The 18,736-nt window shown below is 40.0% G+C and overlaps 1 protein-coding gene across 1 annotated transcript in view; it reads left to right on the top strand.

The window, feature by feature from the left end:
* The window catches only part of LOC124546006 (ankyrin repeat domain-containing protein 27-like), a 98,479-nt gene that overhangs the window by 18,293 nt on the left and 61,450 nt on the right, over positions 1–18,736 (top strand). The window contains exon 6 of the mRNA XM_047124977.1: positions 8,279–8,512. Within this exon, the coding sequence (XP_046980933.1) occupies positions 8,279–8,512 (234 nt within the window). The remainder of the gene's footprint in view (positions 1–8,278; positions 8,513–18,736) is intronic.

Raw genomic sequence — 18,736 nt, 5'->3', positions numbered from 1 at the left:
AATGTCATCGGCGAACCTCAAAGTTTTTATTTCTTTTCCATGGATTTTAATACCTACTCCGAATTTTTCTTTTGTTTCCTTTAGTGCTTGCTCAATATGCAGATTGAGACAACCCTGTCTCAATCCCTTCCCAACCACTGATTCCCTTTCATGCCCCTCGACTCTTATAACTGCCATCTGGTTACTGTACAAATTGTAAATAGCCTTTCGCTCCCTGTATTTTACCCATGCCATCTTTAGAATTTGGATGAGAGTATTCCAGTCAACATTGTTTATTTTGTAATTTTTTAAAAGGAGTTTTAGGACTGGAAAATGTGAACTTAACAATGTATTTTGTTTAGTGTGTAAATTATTCAAGTTCATACTCATAAATGTAATAGGAAATATTTAATCAATTCCCAAACATAAAATTACGTCAACCTGTGCACAATATTATCACAATTATTAATGAACTAATTAATACAATAGCCCTGAAAATATGATTTACTTCTCTGTAAATTCCTAATTAATATCCTAGTCTTGGAAATTTACAGCAAATTTTAAAACTCCGTTTTTCCCCCTAGAAACAGAGGCACTTAGTTTTCTTTCTGTGTGATCGTAGTCGATAAGACACAGATTCTCTCTCAGGATATTCGAACTGTAATCTGCCACAGTTTCTAATGAAGTGAACTTAAGCCCTTCTCCAGAAACCAGTTCCTCAATGCAATCCACAGTATATATAAAAACAAAGATCTCCGCTAATTTCAAGTTGCCGCCACTCATACCTCACCTGTCATTCAACATCATCTTTGCCTCTGCACTTCCGCCTCGACTGACATCTTTGCCCAAACTCTTTGTCTTTAAATATGTCTGCTTGTGTATGTATATGTGTGGATGGATATGTGTGTGTGTGTGTGTGTGTGTGTGTGCGCGCGAGTGTATACCCGTCCTTTTTTCCCCCTAAGGTAAGTCTTTCCGCTCCCGGGATTGGAATGACTCCTTACCCTCTCCCTTAAAACCCACATCCTTTCGTCTTTCCCTCTCCTTCCCTCTTTCCTGATGAGGCAACAGTTTGTTGCGAAAGCTTGAATTTTGTGTGTATGTTTGAGTTTGTTTGTGTGTCTATCGACCTGCCAGCGCTTTCGTTCGGTAAGTCACCTCATCTTTGTTTTTATATATAATTTTTCCCACGTGGAATGTTTCCCTCTATTATATAAAAACAAAGATGATGTAACTTACCAAACGAAAGCGTTGTCATGTCGATAGACACACAAACACACACATACACACACACACACACACACACACACACAAGGGAGAGGGTAAGGAGTCATTCCAATCCCGGGAGCGGAAAGACTTACCTTAGGGGGAAAAAAGGACAGGTATACACTCGCGCACACACACACATAATCATCCGCACATATACAGACACAAGCAGACATTTGTAAAGGCAAGGAGTTTAGTAAGTAACGAGAAGAGAGGATATGGGAACTTGCCCTTCAGTGTATCCTCTCTTCCCGTTACCCACCAGGCCTCAACCTCCGCTAATTTCAAGTTGCCGCCGCTCGTACCTCACCTGTCATTCAACATCATCTTTGCCTCTGTACTTCCGCCTCGACTGACATCTCTGATCAAACTCTTTGCCTTTACATATGTCTGATTGTGTCTGTATATGTGTGGATGGATATCTGTGTGTGTGCGCGAGTGTATACCTGCCCCTTTTTCCCCCCCAAGGTAAGTCTTTCTGCACCCGGGATTGGAATGACTCCTTACCCTCTCCCTTAAAACCCACACCCTTTCGTCTTTCCCTCTCCTTCCCTCTTTGCTGATGAAGCAGCCTTGGGTTGCGAAAGCTTGAAATATGTGTGTGTGTTTGTGTGTTTTTTTATTGTCTCCTATCAACAAACCAATGCTTTCGTTTGGTAAGTTACAGCATCTTTGTTTAATATAATAGAGGGAAACATTCCACGTGGGAAAAATATATCTAAAAACAAAGATGATGTGACTTACCAAACGAAAGCGCTGGCAGGTCGATAGACGCACAAACAAACACAAACATACACACAAAATTCAAGCTTTCGCAACAATCTGTTGCCTCATCAGGAAAGAGGGAAGGAGAGGGAAAGACGAAAGGATGTGGGTGTTTCCGCTTCTGGGATTGGAATGACTCCTTACCCTCTCCCTTAAAACCCACATCCTTTCGTCTTTCCCTCTCCTTCCCTCTTTTTCCTGATGAGGCAACAGTTTGTTGCGAAAGCTTGAATTTTGTGTGTATGTTTGTGTTTGTTTCTGTGTCTATCGACCTGCCAGCGCTTTCGTTTGGTAAGTCACATCATCTTTGTTTTTAGTATCTTTGTTTATATATACTAAAAGCCAGTCCCCTGGTTTCGGGTCACTGAAATTGTCACTGCTGATATCTTCCTCTTCAGCCCATTCAGCTGATGAATCTTTAGTTTCCACTGTCTGCCTTCATTACTGTCACTGAAATCCTGGGACATCTTTTCATGTTGGCTTTCATAACTTTTCCATTTTCGTTGTTTCTCAGCTGGTGTGAGATTTTTTCATTTGGCTGAGATGGTATGCCTTTAGTAATGGTACTGGTAACACTTTTCATGGCTCCAATTTCCGCCGCCCCCCCCCCCCCCCCCTATGCCCTGGAGAATTGCGACTTCATCGAACCATCCAGACTACGTACGACCTATTATAGTTGGTTCCTGAAGGCCCTCCTTATATCTACATGTGTTCAAATTTATAAATGAAATACACAGACAGAAGTAAGACATTGGCTGTACCAGAAAACATCATACTGATTGCTGATTTAGAAGAGTTCATTATTCTCTCTGGATACTTGGTTCCAAAACACACTGTTCCAACAAGTTCATCAGCTAGATTGGTTTCTCTGTAATTTAGGCCATTAGAAGTGTTCATGCCTTGTAGAGTCTTTTCAAGGCTTGCAAAATAGTTATTAACTGTGTTGATATCAATCTAAAACACAAATAATACGTTATAATAATAATAAAAATAATAATAATAATTTCGAACATAAAAAATTAAAATTCCTTTTATAAAACAACATCAAAATCTGTTGTATCAGTAACTATTTAAAACTGCAGTGCCTTTGATTTCGTAGCAGGGATTTTTCATGAAATTCTGATTGGCAGCATGGCATTTTGATGAATGGAATAATCCACTCACTCTTCTCCCGGGAAATTGTTTTTGAGCACTTTTTTATTCCATCTGATTTTGTAAGGATGGCTTGCTAATACCTGAATGTCAAATTTTGAATGGATATCCCCAGTCTGAAACAGTAATCAATTAATCAGGTGTTCTGCAGTGATTTTTGTTCCTTGACATTAAAGACAGTTTCTTTTCCTTATTTTCCCATGTGTATTCTCATTATACTGTTTCCCAAGGTAGTTTGTGGAATTCCATACTTTTTTCAGCATTTCTGATTGTTGATATGTTTGATTGTATATCTTAAGTTGCTTTAAAAAAATCTGGATATTTAGAAGACATGTCCACCACCTGCAGCAGTACAGAGAATACTGACAATGGAAGTCTAGAAACCACAGCAAGATAACAACAGTTTTCACAGCACAACAAAATCGTGCTGTAACCAATGCAGCTATTCTGGCTTGTTGGATGCCTGGTCGAATCTGTACTGGAATGCTATTTAAATTTGTGACAAGTTTCAATAGCACTGAAATTTTTTTGAATAATCGAATTATTATTACAGAAATACATTTAGTTTATATTTCAGTACAGCTTAAAAGGGCTAAATTGAAAAAAGTTGGACACAATACCTTTTTTTCCAATTTTTGCTGTTGGAAACAATGAGTTATAAATAATCAGTGACACACAATATGTTCTGTGCCACCTTGCGACGTCAAAGGGGAGATCTTGTCAGTCGGCTAGAAACCAGCTGTTGTGACTAGTACCTAATTGTCATGACAAACATGTGGATTTAGGAAGTGTTCTCAGTGGTCGGATGTAGACCACCCACCCCCTCCCCCCTGTCAATTCTACATGGAACATGTTTCTATGAAACACATTCTCTGTGGTATGTTAGTGGAAAACTAGTCCTCCTCTTTTAAATGTCATAAAGGCCAGTCGTACAGTTTGAATAGTGAAGTAGTACATTTAGTGGTAGATTAAATAATATTTCAGTAACGTATGTAAAAAGTACTGTGTGTTGTTTCCTTTAATAAAGTTTGATTTTGTACTTGTAGTTTCTCCTGTATAAGAAATCAAATGATTTGAAAATTGTGCATTTCACATGCACCTAGTACATACCAGTTTGCAGTTGTTGTTTTGGTTGTCATCCTTTTCTCCATTTCTCCATTCGTGTAACACATGAGCTATTCTCTTTAATTCGGCCTATGTGCTGAATCCTGCATCATCTACAGTCTGCCGTACACATTCGTATCTAGGACTGCCCCTGCAATTATTTCCTTTCAACACCCTTTTCACTACACAGTTATCAGCAACATCTTGTGCCCAACCTCTCTGACTCATTGTGGCCTTTACTGGTATTTTCCTTATTTTCTCATCACAGATATAATTTCTAAATCAGTCCATGTGGTCTTCAGCAGTGTCCTGTAACACCAGTTATCAGACCTGTATAAGCCTACACTTCAAACATAAATTTTCATTGATTTCTTTTTGGTCTCAAGTTTTATATCTTTGAAAGTTAGAAGGTGTTTCTTTGTATAGAAATCCCTGTGCGGTCTCTGCTACTATTTTTTTCTTGCATTTTTCTTAGCAGAATTTGTCCCTGGTCTCCTAGAATCCAATGTCCAAGTGTAACATTGAGCCATCCAGAAAACGTAATAGAGAGTGAGAAATATCCAAGAATTCAAATGTAAAGCAAAAATTTTATTATTGTTCCTAAAAACTACTTCAGTACAACAAAAATAAAACAATGGAAAATCCATGATGGAATGTAAAAATATTGTTGCTTCAGTATGACAGATTTTTATAAGAGCTCAAAACTAGAAAAGATGCAAGGCCGAGTTAATTGTCACCACTGATGTTTACTTGTTCAGTGAAAAGAAAATTAATCATCTGTTGTTGTTTGTCGATGACAGAAAATCAATTCAATATGATCCACTGATGATGCAGCAGTGATAGCTGAAAGTGAATAGGGTTTGAATATTGTGCTAAATGTAATGGAACATGGGCTAGCTGTAGGTTAAGATATGCTCATAGAGAAGAAAGCATCACAGGCAGACATGCAATAGGCCTAAATGTTGCAGCTGGGAAAAAGACACTTGATAGGTACATGCAAGACATAGAAGCAAGGATAAGGCCAAAATATATTTTATGAGAATAAATTGCAACTAATGTCCAAGAATAAAACTCATGCCTAGTTTCAAATGTACTAAATGAGTCTGAAGTCTGTAAAGGAATTCGCAAAACGGGCTACAATTGGCGTATTGAGAAAGTGTGTGGCTATACTCGTAATCAGTTCCTTTTGAACTTGAACACATCAGGTCACAATTCATTTCTCATACTAAAGGATTTTCGATCATATAATTATGACTCAGCTACTGTGATCTGTATGCATTACATTGCACTCAGATTTTATGATTACATAATATTAACGGGGAGGGGGATAATAGTTTAACTACATTTAATATTCTCATTTGAAAAATCATTGCCTCATTTAGTGAATGGGAACTACAATGCTAAACAGAATTAAGAATAGCAATTTTTCAGTTGATATGGTGCGGTTCTTCTGTTACTACATGCCAGCCATTCTGAAGAAGGGGCTGTGGCATAATGTTTGATGACAGTGTAATACCCCTCTTTGCACCATGTCAAAGATCGTTTGTCAGAGGAACATGATAAATATTTGATCAAAGGTTTGTTGTCAAAGAAATTTGATAGTGTAATACCATCCTCAGCTACAGCATATGTGTGCCCTGCAAGATTTGCAATACCCTCTAACTCTCTTATGCCACCATCTTAGTCAGTTATTTCATTATCATTATTAATTTAAATTTTCCTGTGAGGCCAGTGAAAGAAAGAAGACTATAAAAGTTACACAAAACCTAATTACATTTAAAGTTTACTCTTAACTGACTCGTACAGGCATGTTCGTTTTGTAGTAAGAAGGCTAGATGTAGATAACAATATTTTTTTTAAAGAATTTTATGCTCTTCAAATTCTCAATATTTTGAGATGAGATGAAATGTACACAAATGTTAATTGTAAATTTTATAAATGCAAGAACAAGGAATTTTTAATATTTGGGAATGATTTCAATCAAAATTTTATGCGGCACACCTGCACTGTACCTTAGATGGCTTCTGTATGCCATTTTGAGACTGCTTCCTAGTTTGATAGGCTACAAGCATCCTATATCAGTTTGTTTGTACATTTTTTTTATGTTTAAAGAGGGAAACTGTAATCCTATCAACAGGAAAATTCACCCAACAAAATTATGAAATTGTGAGATGGAATTCTTGGCCAATGACTTACCTTCAGTAAAACTTTTAGCAGTTTCAATAAATTTTGTACACACAAAAGTATACAAAATCATCCAAGCTTACAGAACTATCAGCTCCTTCCTTGGGGAAGAGAGAGACTCCTACTCTCTCCGACACCTCTCTGTTGATCTCTGTTTCTCCTCAGTCTCACAAACGGTGAGATCCTCCTGACCTGTGATCTGAGACACCTGCTCTTCCTTTTTGAATCTCCTCAACCAGACCCTCTTGCCTCACCAAGGGAGGAAAGAATAGTTCCAAAATCTGGGATAACTTTGTGTACTTTTATGTGTGTCCATCCTACCCAGGTTGTAATGTAAGTGTGATCAGGAAAGAATGTTGGTAGTTGGGGTTCAAAATCTCAGCCATTGTTGTGATACCACCTACTTCACTGCAAGTTTGGTTAATAAGTATCTGAACAGACAATTTGAATCCATAGTCAAGTTTCACAAGTGTCTAAATCTTTATAATGATGTTCTTTGATAGAGCTACCTGCCTCCTTAACCATTGTTGCTAATTTACGCCTGTGCAGTGGCACTTAACTAGAGGGTAAGCCAGTTTGAAACCAAGTAGTGAATGAAATTTTTGCTGCCATTATTTGGCCAGTAATGGAAGGAAAGGTAATGACATGAAGTTCCTTATACCAATCAGTGTGCTAATGCCCTGAATTAAATTCAAAACCTCATCACAGTGTCATGAAATGAAGGCATGTGACACTGTTGTTGGTGATCCATTCATCACTTGGAGACACTAACTTCTGCAACTCCTTGATGCTATTCGAGAGGTGTTGGATGTGTAACAGGACCAGGCTTTACCCTCGCCCTTTATCATCATCATCATCATCATCATCATCATCATCGTCCCAAACCAGCATAAGACTACAAACAATGGAAACTTCATGTAGGAATATCAACGTTGTGAGAAAAGATAGATTGCTACTTACCACAAAGAAGACACGTTAAGTTGCAGACAGGCACAATTAATTGTACCTGTCTGCAACGTAACATGTCTTCTTTGTGATAAGTAGCACTCTATCTTTTCTTACATTGGGATACCTCTGTCGTCAAGTCTGTATGACATTTACATGATTCTTATTTTTTTTTATCTCTGTAGAGTTTTTGGTTTCAGATGTTGAAACTTCTTGTTGGTTTTTCTTGTGATTTCTAATTAATTTAACTATCCTCTTAAGAGTTCTTTTGGACCTGTTGTACAAATCTCCATTTACGTCATTGTGTGTACTCTAGCACTAGATTTAAATTGTGATGGACATTTAATATCACTACCATGGTTTGTGCATGCTGATTTTAGAGGCTATGTCCTTATAGAATTCTGAATTTTTGAATTGACAATTTGTGATAGCTATTTCTTTTAAACATAACAGAAAGATTTTCTGAGTGCACCCTTAAAAAAAAATGTGTAAAATTCAAGTGAAAAATATTAATTTTCGATCCTCATGTAGCATTTATCTTCTTTCTACAGTCTGTCATGTTTCTACAGTTTGTCATGTTAAATGCAGACCTTTAGATTCCTTCTCAACTACCTTTCCTTTATTCAAAGGAATCTATCAGAGAGTGTCAGCTACTTTCTATCATAGCCAAACAACTTTTAAAAGAAATGTGTTGGTGGTGGTGGTGGTATTAGTAGTAGTAGTAGTAGTAGTAGTAGTAGTAGTATGTTCCAAAAAATTGGCTTTAATCTGCTGTAAGTATTAGGACATGTTGGGATTCAGTTAAGATGTATGTTTTAGGCATTATTTTTACCTGTAATGAGTATATCTTTAAGTAGCTCAAAGGTATTTTGTTGTGTTTCAGTGCAACCCAGTTCCTGTCTCGAGCATTCAGCCTGCATGGAAATTTACTTCTCTCTTTAGACACAGATCTCCAGAATCTTGCTGCATCTCCACCTCCAGCTGATGACATTGTGGGCTTACAAGGGAAGATTCGCAACCTGCTAAATGTGCATTGGGTTAGCTTGCTCAAAACACATCCCTTAGAGTGCCAGAGGGATGCACGTTTTCAGGTGCAGCTATCAGCTGCGCTAGAAATGTAAGTCTTTCTGTGAGGGTAATTCAAAGCTAAACTTTTTAAACGTTATTAAGTTCTATTTTTACTGTTGGGTGACACATTATTAATACATGTTATTACCAAAAAGTACTATGTGCTTAACTGTGACATTTTTAGCAAGTACCAAAAGTTTCTCTTGTTCATTTTGCTCACTGACTGTGAGCAGCATAAACAAAAAATGGCAGCACAAATGATGACAGGTTTCCTTGGCCCACAGAAATGCTGAAAAGCCTGTATTGCAGGGCTGGCCAAGAATTCGGGTCTTGAGGAGTGGCTCATGTCCCGTAGCTCTATTGCCTGGATGCACACCACCACGCTGTCTTGAGTAAGAGCGTGAAGAGGGGGAAATCCTGAATATGCCATATTTAGGTGGTATTGCAGTCGCTCTGCTTATGGCTTGGTTTCATATTTCTCAACATAGAACACAAAAAAATGAAAAAAACCTGTCAGTATTATTTAATTCTGTGATGATCGCAGGTCTCGTGGGCCCCTACCACCACGACACAGCGCGTCCCCAGGTTGCGGATAGGGGATAAGGCCTTCAGATATGAAGGGTAGCTGCGAATACAAAAAATAAGCAGTCGCGGACAGCCGGTGGGGAGCAGGCGATGGCGTGATGAACCATCCCTGTTTCTTCTTCTCTTACTATCAAATCTATTCATCAAGAATCAGCAACATTAATGAGCATGGGTCCCTTTGAAGTAAAATATTCCGGAGGTAAACAAGATTCCCATTCGGATCTCCGGGCGGAACCTACTTCGAAGAGATTCAGGCCAAAGGGAACTTTCAGGTTGGGAACATGGAACGTTAAAAGTTTGAACTGTCCAGGAACATTCCAGACATTATTAGACAAATTGGATAGATACGATGTAGACATTACAGCTATTAAAGAAACTCGGTGGCAGGGGGAGGGTAGCATAAAGAGGGGTAACTATACATTTTTCTATGGAGGTGCGGAAGCTCACAGTTTCAGAACATGTTTCGCAGTACAGAGAAAAGTGCTTCACGCAATCAGAGATATAAGTTTCATTAGTGACTGACTATCAGTTAAAGTGTTGTCCGGCAGGTGGAATAGACTAGTAGTAATTAATGTACACGCGCCAACTCAGGACACTGAAGAGGTTGTTAAAGATGGCTTTTGTGAAGAACTAGATCAACTGTGGGATAAGTTCTCCTCGTACGATACAAAATTAATCATAGGTGATTTTAATGCGAAGATAGGGAAGGAGGAAGCATTCCGGCCTACAATTGGGAAAGAAAGTTTGCATAACATGTCGAATGATAATGGCACAAGGGTGGTTAATTTTGCTGTTTCAAAAGACATGATTGTTGAGAGCACATATTTCAAAAGGAAGGACATTCATAAAGCAACTTGGGTCTCTCCGGATGGACACACCTGAAACCAAATTGATCATGTTCTTGTAGATCGGAGATGGCACACTAGTATAGAAAATGTTAGGACTTTCAGGGGAGCAGACTGCGATTCTGATCATTTTCTTGTAGTTGCCAAAGTTCACCAACGGCTATCTACAGCAACATCAAGGTGTCACAATGCAGAACTTGTTAGGTTCAACACTGACAAGCTAAAGGATGAAAACTTTAGAAGAAGGTACATGATAGAAATTTCAAATAGATTTGATGCTCTCAGGACACACAAAGATCAAGATGAGGATGTAAATAAACAGTGGATCACTGTGAGGAATAATATCAAAGAGGCAGCGAAGGTCACAATAGGTACAATGAAGAAGAACAGGAGGAAACCGTGGTTTGATGAGGAATGCAAGAAATTTCTAGAGGAAAGGAGACAAATGCGTTTAGATTGGGATAGACTGGGAGACAGAAAACGAGAAAAGTTCTTGGAACATGAGAAGGGAAGTTGGTCATAGGCTACGGGCAAAGAAGAGGGATTATTTGAACAACCAGATTAAAAAAATGGAAACAAACAGTAAAACAAAAAACATTAGGGAACTTTACCTAGACATAAATGGGTATAGGAAGGGGTTCAAGGCTAGGGCAAATGCACTTCGAGGGGATGCCGGGGAAATACCGACAGACCCCAGTGCTATATTAAGTAAATGGAGGGCGTATTTTGAGCATCTATTAAATGTACACAAGGAAGCAGGAAATGAGCAGGTGTACGAAATACATGCAGCAGGACCCCAGATACCTGAGCCAACGTTAAAGGAAGTAAGAGATGCAATCAACAAATTGAAAAACCATAAAGCACCAGGATCAGATTGCATAACTGCAGAATTAGTTAAAAATGGGGGACAGAAATTGGTGGTAGTAATTCACAAAGTGATAACTAAAGTATGGAACTCAGAGATGATACCTGAAGAGTGGCAGGAGTTGATTCTAATCCCAATTTTTAAGAAGGGCAACAAAATGGATTGTGGTAATTATAGAGGGATATTGCTATTACCAGTATGTTCCAAAATTTTCTTGAATATTCTGCTAAGCAGGCTTACACCATATGCAGGTGAAATTGTGGGGGATTACCAAGCTGGCTTTCGGAGGAACAAATGAACTATAGACCAAATATTCACCCTGTGTCAAATTTTGGAAAAGAAATGGGAATACAATAAACCAGTTCATAATCTTTTCATAGATTTTACAAAAGCATATGATTCAGTATTGCAATCAAAATTGTACAGAATTCTTTTGGAACTTGGAATACCAAAGAAGTGTGTTAGACTTATAGAAGCGAGTTTGAAAAACACAAAAGGTAGAGTATGCATGGGGAAATTGGAGTCAGAAGAATTTGTAACAAAGAACGGACTTAAGCAGGGAGATGCCCTGTCTCCGCTACTTTTTAATTTAGTCCTAGAATATACTGTACGAATGGCAGCAGATAATTCAGAGGGTGTTAAATGGAAATATTCAGATATTTAGGGTATGCAGATGATCTAAACATTGTTAGAGATAGGAAAAAATCTGTAGCAGCAAATGCGAATGTGTTAATCAAGGCTAGTGAAGATGTAGGTCTAAGGATAAGTGAGGACAAAACTAAATACCTGGTTACTACTAGAATGCCAACAGCAGTAGATCAGGAAATGTTAAAGAGTTGGAGACATGCAGTTTGAAAAAGTGAACACATTTAAGTATCTAGGCATGGACATCACTTCGAGAAATGAGGTTGAGTCCAAACTGAAGAAGAGATTACAGGTGGGAAATACATGCTACTTCTTAGTGAATAGATTACTTTCATCACAGATATTGTCTTGGAATTTAAAGATTAGAATATACAAAGCTATTATTCTACCAGTTATGCTGTATGGGTGTGAGACTTGGTCTCTCACTGTGCAAAATGAAAAGCCATTTCGAGTATTTGAAAAAAATTTTTTTAGGAAGATTTTTGGAGCAAAAAGGGGTGACATTAGCGGAGAGCGGAGAAAACTGCATAACGAAGAGGCTCACGAACTCAAGCCCTGACATAATCAGTATTATTAAATCACGTAGGCTGCGATGGGCGGGTCACGTAGCTCGAATGGATGAGGGCAGGGCAGCGCGCAGAGTACTGGTAGGGCACTGAGAGGGAAAACATCCTGTAGGAAGACCGAGGCGTAGATGGGAGGACAGTGTGAAGACTGATTTGAGGAGCCTAAGTATTGAAGGTGAATGGAAGGAAATAGCCCAAGACAGGGACAGATGGTGAAAATACGTTGCTGCGGTAATGGACTCTCGAGTCCGGTATGACCAGTTAGTGTGAGTGTGTGTGTGTATGTGTATTATTTAATTATTTTTGATGCTCTGAAAAACAATATATAATTTTTATCTGCAACAAACTGTCAGTATATGGAAAGATGCAGACATTGTCACAGATTTTTGCACTCAGGTTTGAATGTAATCATGGCTTATTTAATTTCATACTCGAAAAACGGTCTTTGTACACATATTTTGATTGAACATTTTACTCCATTTGCAACATGATTATGGAGGTGTGGGAACTCATTCCAAGGAAAAAAAACATAGACCTCTTGGACAATTTTAATGTAAAAGATTTTGTCTTTTAAATAGGAATTTCATTGCAGATAAGTCATTACCATCTGTACAACACAATGCCACTTTCAACTGAAATGGTAAATGGTCACAAAAACAGATGTAAAATTGTCAGGATTCTCAAAATGTTTACGAAATTATCCTTGTAATTTTTTCAAGACTCCCAATGAATTCTTCAGAGCTTGCATTTTCTTTAACACCAGTGAGCTTGGGGAACTGGACGGTCTTTTTTTTTGTCAGAATTTGCCCCTTCTACAATGCAATTTTCTTTTCCAATTCATCCCCACCAAATCACAAAGAAATTGTTTCTCATTTTGCTTTGTCTTTCTGTGGACATTGTGCAGTGAAGTCCTCTTAAAATGCAAGGCATGTAACTCATTCTGCATGTTCTAATTTCTGTTCTTGCCCTCCTTTTTCATTCATAATTTCAACAATAGCAGGTTTTAAATTAAAAACTCATTCCAAGCAAGCCCCTTGACTTTAGCAATGTCTTTGTAGTAATATATGAAGTCTCCTTTCTCTTTGTTCAATTCCATCAAAAACTGTTGCAGTTGGCATAGGAATAAAGCATCCAACAACAGAAAATTTACTATTTGTGCCACCAGTTTCTTCAAGTGCTTCATGCCTGAAAGTTTAGTATGTAAAGAGTTGATTGTTGTATTTTTTGCTCCTTCATTGTCAACTGAATCTTTAAATTCTTTCTGCATGCCGTTGTAATGTCGTTTCATAGTAAATTTGCAGTACCCCTCTATCATGCTACTGCATAAAAGATGTTGAGAATTCTCATCCTTCCCTTCCGTCATTCACATTCGTAAAAGCTTGTGATGATAGATCACTAGACTGCCTCGTTTTGTGCAAACAGCCACTGGACCTGTTAATGTCCTTCATACCACGAACAAATAGCAAAGGGTAAACAGTACTGAAACCACAATTCTACCAAACTGAAAAAATGTTGTGCTGACAGGGAAACCCTGCACTGCAGTACCTAATGAAATGTTAGTGTGTTGAGTATAAGAAGGACTGAGCAAAACCAAAGCAGGCCAAGCCTCAGTCCACACATCATGCTTGTGTGTGGTCTGGCACTCCGCGGCTGACCCAGCTGTACTGGCATATGCTTGAAGATACACCAACTGTCCCAAAATTTGAAATATGCTGTGCCATGCATTTCACTGTTGTTTTCAGGGCACGTGTATTGATGTAAAAGTGTTTTACATGCAACAGCAATATAGTGGCATCAGCATTATGCCTGAACTACCAATGATAACTCATACATAGTTCTTATGCAAAAGTAAACTTTCAGATGACAAATATATTTTTCAGGATGTCAGCTGTGCTTCTGTATTATCAAAGTGTTTGACACATGTTAGTCCATTAAATAAACTTTTTGGCCTCTGTGTGTGAGTGTCAGGCCTTGAGGCTCTAGTACATCTGCTACAGGAATAACACATACACCAGAATATCTTCAACACAACAACAGAACTTTATTTGTTCATAGAATGTTAAATTCAGAGCTCAGGAGGATGAATGCTAAAAACTGGGAATGCGAGAACAGATCAGTTGCACTTAGTGAGATTATTGCTTGCTTGCTTTACTAGGTATGGTGTACAGAGGAACTCACACAAGACTAAAGGTAAAAAACATAAATAACCAACATACAAAAAGTAACAAAACAAAGAATAGAAGCTCTGCACATTTAGAAAGCACACCAGGAAGTGCGCATGACATCCATATCTTGTGGTGCGATGTGGCACAGAAGCTGCTGGCAAAGGCAGTGAAGTTTTCTGGAACACTTACGGGGCACAGGCGATGGAGGGGGGGGGGGGGGGTGGTGGTAGCTCATGGAACAAGTAGGTTGACTTCATTCTGTCTACAGTGACAGTGGTATGTTTTCCATTGAAGAGAATGTGTGGTCTCCCTTGCTAACAACCTGGTGTGGACCAGTGTAAGGCGGTTGGAGAGCTGATCTGATGCCGTCACCATGTAGTATCACGTGTGAGCCCAAGCTGAGGTCTTTGTGCGTGAACACTGGACCAGTATGATGTCTGGATGGCTGTGGGAGGCATATCTTCTCTACGTACTGTCTGATATGCACAATGAGTGTAGGTGGATCGATCTCTTGCTGTGGGGCGGCTTCTACGAAATTTTACCCATATACTAGCTCTGCCGGGGAACCGCCCAGGTGTGGTCTGTGTTGTGAAGCCTGAGGAAGGCGATTGGCAGAGCCTCAGTCCACCTGGTCCCATGGCACATCAGGGTCACTTTTAGGGTGGAGTGCCATCATTCCACTATTTCATTGTTGGCCGGATAGTAGCTGGTCATCTGATGATGGCTCATGCCACAAAGTGCTGTCAGTTTTGTGAACAACTCGACTCAAATTGTCTGCTTCTATTCGTTGTGATATGGAGAGGGCACTCAAATCGCAATATCCAGTGCGCTATGAAGGCTTGCGCCAAGGTTTCAGCTGAGATATTGTCTATCAGAATTGCTTCAGGGCAGTGAGTGAATCTGTCGACAATGGTGAGCAGGTAATGCTGACTGTCTGAGGGCGATAGTGGTTTGACGACATGAGAATGGACATGTGTAAAGTGCACTGTGACATTGGGGAAATTACCTACTGGTGCTTGAATGCACCTGCTAACCTTGCTGTGTTGGCACTGCAGACAGGACTTCGTCCACTCTCTGTAGAGTGTAGACCTTGTACCTGGGTGGCACAGGTTGTGCAGGGATTTGAACACTTGCTGATGGAAGTTCAGAGGTAGGTATGTATGTTTCTTCAATGCGGACACATCACAATACAATAGTTTGCTGTTGCCAGGAATGCCTAAGAGTTGTAATTGTAATGACGATCACGTGTCTTATAATAGGTATTGGAGCTCTTGATCAGACTTCTGTGATTCTGCAAGTGCCATATAATCTACTGTAGAGATTCTTTTGATGCGAGAGAGGCATTCTGCCACAATGTTGTCCATACCTAAGATGTGCTTGGACGTCCATGGTGAACGGGGCTACATACAGCAGCTGATTGTGTGGAATCGGGAGCAGTTAAGGTTATTTTGGAAGATAGCGAATGGCAGCACTTGTGATCAGTAAATATTGTGAAGCTGTGAGCTTCGACATGAGAGTGGAAGTACTTCACAGCTTCGTATGTCACCAGTAATTTCCTGCCATATGCACTCCATTACTTCAGTAAGGCAATGTTAGTGGCTACCAGGTCTTGTCGGCACATTGAAGTAGACCGCCTATAGATGTCTGACTTGTGTCTACTAGTACAGCCAACAGTGCATTTGGTTAAGGATGTGCCAACAATGCTGCGTCCACTATCACTTTTTTAGATTACTCAAATGCCGCGATCATATTGTCTGTTAAGGTAATTGCTAAGTTGCCTTTAATCTGCGGCCCCACCAGTGGGCTGTCAACAGCTCTTGAACTTCACCTGCATGAGGCAGCTACTGTCGATAAAAGTTCAGCATGCCCAAATAGTGCATTAATTCTTTGTATGTGGCCAGCCAGGATAGCTGCCAGATAGCCACAGTCTTGTCCGGCAATGGTAGCGAGCTTGTGGGAGTAATGCAGTGGCATAGAAAGTCTTTTTGTGATTGTATGAAGACACACTTGGAAAACTTGTACAAGATGCTAATGGAGTTCTTCTGGTGGTGGGGAGAAGACTAAGGCATTGTCCAGGTATGCAAAGCAAAATGGCAGACCACGCAGTACTGAGTTGACGAACCTCTGCCACATCTGCACCACATTCCAATGCTGAAAGTCTTGAACTTGCTCTCAAATAAGCCAAATGATGCAATAATGGCTGTCACCAGTATCTGTATTTAGGCCTTGTTGCAATCTAGTACACTGTATACACAAGCACTACTCAACGCATAGTTGTAGTCATGGAGCAGAGTTACCTGGTACCTGTCAGGAATCATGCAGGCGTTGAAAGCTTTGTAGTTCACGCAAGGCTACCAAGAACTAAAATTCGTAAAATGAGGTGCAGGGGTGAAGACCAGGGGCTATCAGACGGATGCGTAGTGCCATCTTTGATCATGTTATTGAACTTGCTTTTGCTATCTTCTCCAGTGCGATGCTAGTCTTAGAGGTTGGCAGGAGATCGGCAGCCCCTCATTCGTCTTGATGTGAGGGTCAGTGTTGTGTAGGTACCCTTCATGTCCATATGTCCATTGTAATTATCCGGGCTGTTATGCCGTGGTCGGTTGATGTATTTTGTCTCAATTCCCAACGTTTCGTCTCCGACTGCGGGAGACATCTTCAGTAGCGAGCCAGTGGGTGTGTTGGACCTTCCATCGACCTACGGACCCCCTTGAAGATGTCTTCCGCAGTCGGAGATGAAACGTTGGGAATTGAGACAAAATTCATCAACCGACCACGGCATAACAGCCCGGATAATTATAATGGACATGATATTTCTGGCCGTGAAAATCTACATTTTAAGTACCCTTCAGTATGCAGCCCTGCTACGAGAGCACCTTCTCTCGCTTTGCAGGCTGTGATCTGCTCAGATGGTGCAACACACTACCAGCTGGCTAATCTGTTGCGTCAGCTGATTGTCTTTCACCACTAATACCTCATACTCGGCACACACTACCATGGTGGCTGTACTCCCGCATTGCGCAGTTGATACCATAATGGGTGCAAGTGATAATAGCATCCAGTACTTTATCAGTTTTGGCAGAGTGTCGAGCAACATCTCTTGACTGTGTCACAATAAATGCCTTGATAGAGGGAGGCAAGTGACTGCTCCAGATCATACACAACAGCTGATCATGTATGGTACCTGCTTCGATTTTGCTTCTGAGATGCCACAGGTTCTGTAACAATCTTCGGTTGCCGATACCCTTATGGGTCAGTACTTGTGTAATGTGCTCCTCTTGAGATGCGAAAAGACGGTGGATCAATCCCAACTTCAAGCGGTTGTATGCATTCCCTCCATGTGACGCAACAATGATGTCCTGAACTTCTGCTGCATTTTGCTGTTCCTAGTGGCTCACCACTAATGTGAATTTAGAAGCATCTGCAGTCATACCAGAAAAGAAAAAAATTGCCTCTACCTGGAAGAACCACAAGACCAGGTTGTGCGGCCAGAATGGAGTTAGCCTCGCGGCTATTCTGGACGTGGTTGAGTTCACAGTCTCCGGACTTTCATCCATTGTGTTGTTTACTTGTGTTACATACACGCAGGCAGTCGATCACATCTGGGTCACCAGTTTGGCCACTGTGTATGAAAATCAGGACTTAGACTCTACTATGACTGCTACATGAATAACATGTACACCAAAATATCTTCAACACACGGAACTTTATGTGATTGTAGAATGCTAAATACAGATCTCACAAGGGAGAACACTAAATACTGGGCTCACGAGATTAGGAATTCAATAACAGATCAGGTGCACTTGCGAACATACAAAAAGTAGTAGAACAAGGAATGAAAGCTCTGTGCGTTGGAGAACAAAACACAGCACTCCTAGCAAAACGTGCAGAGCTACTTGGAGCATGCACAAAAATTGACACTTGCACTCGTGCACTAAAATTGCACATGTCACATGATGGCTGTGCCTCACTATGGCTTCATTCATTTTGCTCCTGTTTTATCTTCTGGATGCAACTGAATGTACAGATTTTCAACAGCTGTAAGTAACAGTGGAATATTGGTGCTTTATTCAAACCCACCACTTTCCTGAACTTCCTTTATGAAGAGAAATTTTCATACAGAATTTTATTACAGCCGTAGAGAGCACTGGATGTAGCTCTGTATAAACCATAGCCCCATCACAAATGAGATAGAAAGTGTTGACCTAAACAGTATACAACCATCCACTGATTAACACAATTTTCCCTTCCCCTTCACTATGTGGTGTGCAAAGTAAGTGGGCAAGGGAAGAAATGAAATGGAACCTGGGTCAATCAGATTAGGCTGCTTCACCAATGAGTGTTGGATTTTTCTACTACATATGTCAAGCATGCAGCCCCAGACATTTATGATGGATGTGAACTAGTCATCTTTTGGTCAGATATCGTGCAGATATTGAGAGCCTCTCATCACTAAAGATAGTAATTTGGAGGATTTGCAGTATGTGGACAAGATTCTCCAAGCTTTTGCCAACCCTGTGATCAACAGTTTGGCGATAGGTTCATCTTTAAACAAAATTGTGCACAAGCACACTGACTTCCATGAGGCAGCAGCAGGTCAAA

Source organism: Schistocerca americana, chromosome 8 (assembly GCF_021461395.2).
Source record: "Schistocerca americana isolate TAMUIC-IGC-003095 chromosome 8, iqSchAmer2.1, whole genome shotgun sequence".
Classification (NCBI taxonomy): Eukaryota; Metazoa; Arthropoda; class Insecta; order Orthoptera; family Acrididae; genus Schistocerca; species Schistocerca americana.
Note: the sequence above shows the minus strand (reverse complement) of the source record. Positions and strands in the feature narration are given on the sequence as shown.